At 47.0% G+C, this 6,338-nt stretch overlaps 1 protein-coding gene across 1 annotated transcript in view; it reads right to left on the bottom strand.

Moving 5' to 3' along the window:
• ABCC4 (ATP binding cassette subfamily C member 4 (PEL blood group)) overlaps positions 1-3,754 on the bottom strand; it is a 289,286-nt gene extending 285,532 nt beyond the window's left edge. Inside the window, exon 1 of the mRNA XM_019663851.1 lies at positions 2,472-3,754. Within this exon, the coding sequence (XP_019519396.1) occupies positions 2,472-2,545 (74 nt within the window). The 5' untranslated portion in view covers positions 2,546-3,754. The remainder of the gene's footprint in view (positions 1-2,471) is intronic.
• Between the last annotated feature and the right edge of the window lie 2,584 nt (positions 3,755-6,338).

Here is a 6,338-nt window from a genome sequence, read left to right as displayed (position 1 = left end):
ACCAAATATCAGCAGGTATACTTGGCTAATAGAGAGAAATCATCCTTATTCCTTTCTTCTTTTCCTATGGTTTTAAATTTCTTACAGAAATAGAAAAAATAGATATTCTTTTCAAAAATCCACACCAATAACGAACAGCCATAACGTATGGCTCCTCTTAAACCCCCAAGTCCAAAATGTGCTATGAAAAGACCAAAAACCCAGTGAAGTCACTTGTATAAAAGTCAATAAGCGAGTTATTGGCATCTTTAAGGTAGGTAGCTAGCAGTTCGCAAGTTGAGAGAGATGAAACAGGAGCAGAAAAGCAAATACTCAATGAGAAGTTGAAAATTGGGTTTTTCTCTACAAGCTTGGCCTTGTCCCCAGGCAGCCCTTCCTGGCTGGGCGCATTTCAGCTTTGTCGCCTGCAGCCAGGGGGGTACACAAGAAAATTACTCAAGTGCCTCAGACTTTAAAATTTCTCAAACTGCATAAGGTAAATAAACACAAGGTGGAAATCCTGGTCTACAACTAACTTCACAAAGACTTGCCCCTTTTTAAAAACTGTAATACTAGAATAACCATGACAATGGCAGGAGTGGCTTAAAGCAGTGAGCCAGTCTCAGCCTTTGATCAGAATTACCTTGAGCGCTAGTTTAAACCCCACCCCACACCCCCAGAGTTTCTAATTTTACAGAATTGATCTAGAAGGGTGCCAGAGAATTTGCGTTTCTAACAAGCTCTCAGGTGATGCGGATGCTGCAGGTGTGAGTGCCATACTTTGAGAACAGTTGCCCTAAAGCATGGTAACAGATGTTTCTCGTGCACCACCTCCTACAGCAAGAACTGGAAGAAACTCCAGCCTACAGCAAAGATGGGTGTGGAGTAGCGTTCTCCAAGCGTTTAAAAACAAGGGTCCCAACAGTTCAGTACATCTGTTTCGAGCACAAGCCGGGACACCAGCCTGCCTGGTTTGAGATCCTGTCTCACCGCTTACTAGCTGTGTGATCCTAGGCACCGTACTCAACTTCTCTCTGCTTCAGTGCCTTCAGGTGTAAAACATAACAACTCCTTGCCCTCCAGCAGGGAAACCAGAAGTGGATACCTACTCAACTCATTAATGATAAGGCCTCACCTTCCCATCTCCAAGTACAAACATTTCCAAAATCCACAAATAGAAAAGTGCATTCCTTGCCCTGCCTGAAGTTAAGGAGATGTTCGCCTACTTCATTACAATTTATGGGAACCACAACCAATATTCCTTCTTCGCCCCTTTCTTTAAGGGCCACCAAACAGCCAAGAGATGTTTCCACAAATACTGAATACACCACAATCAAACCAAGTGTAGGAGCACTCATCCCCTTGGGATTCCTTAGGCTTTCCCATTCGAGTTAAAAAAAAAAAGGAAATATCGGAATAAGAGAAACAAAAGCGCTAACAATCAGCCACGTGTGATTTAAGTCTGAAGTCGGTTCAGGCCCACCCAGTTAGTAGACCCAGCTGCTAGATGGAAAACTTCAGTTAAGAGCTTCATCTCTGTGGGCCATTTTTCACCTGTGTGTTTCCTTCCAGTGCAGGGACCCTTCGGTGGTTTTAGGACCATAGGACTCCTGGACAAGACCACCTGCATCAAGGCCCTGGATGCTTCTCTAACGGCTAGAGATCCATATAAGACCTATCCCCAGAGTAGTCCTCAAAGGGAAGTAGAAATATTCTCAATAGGAAAGGAGCTGGTGAAAGGCGTACTCCTGTCATGGCTGTGTGTGTCCCAGGCAAAAGCAGTGTTCAAGAACAGTGTCCCCATTCATTAAATAATAACTTTTTACCGGCCTGAAATTTGCCACAACTAAGTACTAGGCCATACATGAAGAGAGGGAGGGAGGGAGGAAGACACACAGACATGGTCACAGACGTGGGCACAGGGGGAGCCCAGATCTGAAATGCAGCTGTAATATAAGGAATATCAGAAGAGATGAGGACACTGCTGGGAGATGGCAATGGTCCAGGGCACTAATTAGACTTTGGTTGAAATTAGGTAAGGGAAGCTGTTTATATGCTGCTTGCTTAGAAAGAAAAGGGTAGTTTTAGTTCAAAATTGCGAATCCCTGAGCTCTAAGGGGGAAGCCGACGGGGGTGGGGGTAAGTCCGTTTTCCTGCTGGGCGGATTCCCCCCAGACAGCCTCCGTTCTCCTCCTCCGCCGCCTCTCGGGCACCGGGGGCTCGCGGGGCCGCGAGCGGCAAAGCACGGAGACCCTGCGCCCCTGCCACCAGGTAGCCGGGTCCCCCTCCCCGCCCTGCTCCCGCCCGGTCCGCACGCCGGGCGCAGGCGGGGACCACGCAGGCAGCGTGGGACGGCCCCACCCGCGGAAAGAAGCGCGGGCGGAAAGCGCTCCCACGTCCAGACCTTCGGTCCCCCACCCCAAAAGACGCCGGCAGCACCAGACACCCGCGCGGCAGCGGCGGGGGGTTGCGGCTTGGGCCAGGGAGCTCACCAGAAGAACACGCGTGAGCAGAGATTCGCGCCCTGCAGCGGGTTGGGCTTCAACTCCGGGTACACCGGCAGCATCTTGCCAGCCAGGGCGGCAGAGAGTCGGGATCGCGCTGCTCAGGCCGCGGTGCCGTTCCCGCTGCTCCTGGAGGCGTCGGCAGGGATGCTGCAGCTCTGGCCGCCGCGCCGATCGGCTCTGCGGGAGCCCAGAGCCACCCGCTTCCGGGAGTGGAGCTCGGGCGGCCCGCCCAGGCCCCGCCTCCCGGGCCGTGCAGCCTGTGGGGCGCCGGCTCCGCGCCCCTCCTGCTGCCGCTGCAGCTGCTTGGAGCCGGGGAGTCGGGAACCGCGAGGCCGCGGGGTAGGCGCTGCGGCGAGCCATGCGAGCCACGTGCAGGTGCGTGGCAGGGCAGCCAGCGCCGTTGAATGGGGAGACCCGTAAGCGAACCACGCGGCATACGGGGCCAGGCGGCGAGGCTCCCACGTGCTCGCTCCTGGCTGCAAACTTTACCGAAGTTTGCGTTTTGAGCCAAGGCACAGATCCAGAAATAGAGACGGGAGGCGCCGGCACTGCCCGCCACTGCTGCCCAGAAACGCCCCCTCGGCTGCGCCTTTCGGAAGACTAGGACAAAGCTGCCAGACGGCTTTAGTGGCCCGCCCTCGGGGCTCGCTGCCCCCATCAGGACCAGTGTGGGAGTTTCTCCACCCTGCAGGCGAACATTTGACCTCAAGAACAGCAGGGTTTAGCACAGATTATCTTGTAGAGCCGCAAAACCTAAAGAAAGACATCTTCAGATTAGAAGAACTCAAATGAATTTCGAAGATGAAAGCTTGCTGTCACTGGGGGCAGACTTTTGGCGTCTCACGTGTTGCATTAAGCTCTGTGAGTTTTTTGCTGCCCTCTTAGATTGGGAAAGGAATGTGGAGAGAGAGGCTATTTATGATTTCTTTCATCATGCTCTCAGAACCTAGTTGAATAACAGTGGCAAACAGGACATATGTTAAAGAACACTGGTTATGCGTATTTCTGGGGACCTTACCTCACTTTTAACTGTAACAATGCCCAAGTCAAGAAGATATTATTATTCTTATTTTACAGATGAGAAAGATAATGCTCAAGGACAAAAGTTGCCCAAGGTCTTAGAGTCAGTAAATGGTGACGCCTGATTGGGACTCAAGTCTGCTGCCACCACTGCCTGTCTCACTAGTGGATGGTCATTCATTGTCCATGAAAAGTGCCTACAATACGCTGGTTGAATGATTGTATGACTGAATGAATAAAATCTTGGACTCCCACTGAAAAGTCTTCAGTTGTTTTGTGGCTTCATCTGCTTTTCTGCCCTTTAGCCATAAAGGAAGAAAGATCAAAGGTTTCAAGTTCCTGGTGCTTACAACAAAATTACTTTATTATTCTTTAATAATTACCCATGTACCTTAGCTGAAATGGTATTATTAATAATGGCTTTTAGTAACTATATTTGACAATATTGTGTGTTTGAAATTTGCTCAGAGAGTAAATCTTGGGTGTTCTCAACATAAAAAAGGAAAATCGTTNCCACAGCAGAAGGCCATGAGAGGCAAGTCAGCAAAATGACCAGGTTTAGAGAGGGAATTGAAGCTATGGATTGAAGAGCAAAGGGCAATTGGAATTCCTGTGTCCACAAAGATGGTTCAGCATGAGGCAAGAAGAATTGTTCATGAAAAAGAAGTTAACACATTTTTTTTCAAATTTCGGGCCCCAAAATTAAGGTGTGTCTTATACATGGGAGCATCTTATACATGGGGAAGTACAGTAAGTGAAGCCTTACTGTATACCAGAACACTCAGTTCTTCTAACAAGGCCTGCCCTCAGGAGAAACTAGGTAAGCAGAACCTAATCTGTTAGGGTAGTTACCTGAGCCAAACTGACCTGGGAGGAGGGAAATACCCAACTTCAGCTTGCTCTAGCCATTCTGTCCCACAAATGGGAGTGGGGAGAGGAGGAATGAGAAACACTTGTGAAATTCACGGTTCAGAGACATGGGCTCACTGATAGACTGAGACCTAATCATAGGACTATAGAATAGCCTCCTTCCACACCTCACTAACACATTACTAAGGCCTCTTTACAGCAGTTCCTTTTCTACAGTACATCATGCCTGGATATCAAGAAAAAAATAATTACAAGGCATACCAAAAGGCAAAAAACACAATTTGAAGACACAGAGCAAGCATCAGAGCCAAACATGGCAGGGGCGTTAGAATGATCAGACCAGGAATTTAAAACAACTATGATCAATATACTAAGGGCCCTGTTGGAGAAAGTAGACAGCATACAAGCATAGATGGGCAGTGTAAGCAGAGAGATGAAATCCTAAGAATGAACCAAAAAGAAATGATAGAGATAAAAAGCACTGTAACAGAAATGAAGAATGTTTTTGGTTGTCTGGACAAAGGAAGGAGTCTCTGAGCTTGAGGGTATATCAACACAATCCTCCCCAAAACTAAAGAGTACAAAGACTGAAAAAACAAAAGAGAATCCAAGGACTGNCTGAGCTGCTGCTGAGCTGCCAACAGGTGGCAGGATGGCTCAGCTAAAAAAAAAAAAAAATCAAGAAAACATTATACTGAGTAAATGAAGACAGTCATTGACTCCAGTGAGGATGAGGAGAGAACATCTAGGGAGAGAATCAATCTTGTTGTACTTGGCAATTCTTTCCCAAACCAACCTCGGGGGCATGTGATACAAATTTGTGCCTCTACAAAGTATATATTACTAGATGATTTACAGGACCCCTTTCAAATAGTCACAGCATCATGTATTATAAAATCTGCAGTAGGTATAAGAGCTAATAATGCAGTACTAAATGGTTCAGATAAGACAGTGCCAGTCCTCAAGCATTTTTCTATTAAGACATATAAGACAAATAGCATTCACAATTTAAGCACACTCCAATGGGTATCCTTAGTTTCAAATATGGTGACAATTATGTTGTCACTCTACATTCTAGTAATAGTCTCCACCTTTGTCACCTCAGAGGTGGGCACCCAACTTAAACCTAACCAATCATAATATGCCATGGCCATGTCCAAAGGGACTGCCCAAGAGATGAACTCATGGCCCAAGCCAGGCCAACTGGCTTTCCTCCTTGAGAATTTTTTTGCTGAAACTAGAAAGGGAAAACCTCACTTTCCTTTCTTATCAGGGAGTTATAAGTCTATAACCCATAACTGCTAGTAGTCATGTCTTCCAAATACATGGAGAAGCCTGAAAGAATAAAGCAGGTACCCAAAGGAAAGTCATACAGTCAACAACTATTAAATACCTATTGTATGCCAAGAACTGTTCCAGGAACTAGGGATACAGAAGTAACAAGAAGTGTCTTGGTAGCAATCAAGTGTCTGAAGTTCCTGAAGTTAATAAAACTTCTACTTTGATTGTGTGACCTGCTATAGCAAAAGCTATCATTTTTCAGTTCATATCCCCTAGGCACCTCTCCAGGTATAAGGCAGCTGCTGCTTATCTGAAACTCTCTGATTAACGGCCTTTTTTCCAGCTATGGAAGCACATTGAGCCCATATACAAGGCAAGCCAAAACCCTGTAATCAATCTTCAACCAATGATGAATGGGGATTTGGTAGATAAATGCCCCAGTCCCCTTTCCTGTCAGTTAAAATAATTCTCTCACTGTGTTACCCAGCAAAATAGAGCCCAGTTGCCTAAGCAGTAACTTGCTAGCTGACACACCCTTTATTGGTTTCCTTCCTTTCTCTGTCTTACTTCTCCAATCCCTACAAGTGTTTTCCTGGGATCACCTCCAAAATAAATTACTTTACTACTTCCAGCCAAATCCTTGTCTCAGGGTCTGCTGCTGTGGGAATCCAAACTGAGACA

Source organism: Hipposideros armiger, unplaced genomic scaffold (genome assembly GCF_001890085.2).
Source record: "Hipposideros armiger isolate ML-2016 unplaced genomic scaffold, ASM189008v1 scaffold_407, whole genome shotgun sequence".
Classification (NCBI taxonomy): Eukaryota; Metazoa; Chordata; class Mammalia; order Chiroptera; family Hipposideridae; genus Hipposideros; species Hipposideros armiger.
Note: the sequence above shows the minus strand (reverse complement) of the source record. Positions and strands in the feature narration are given on the sequence as shown.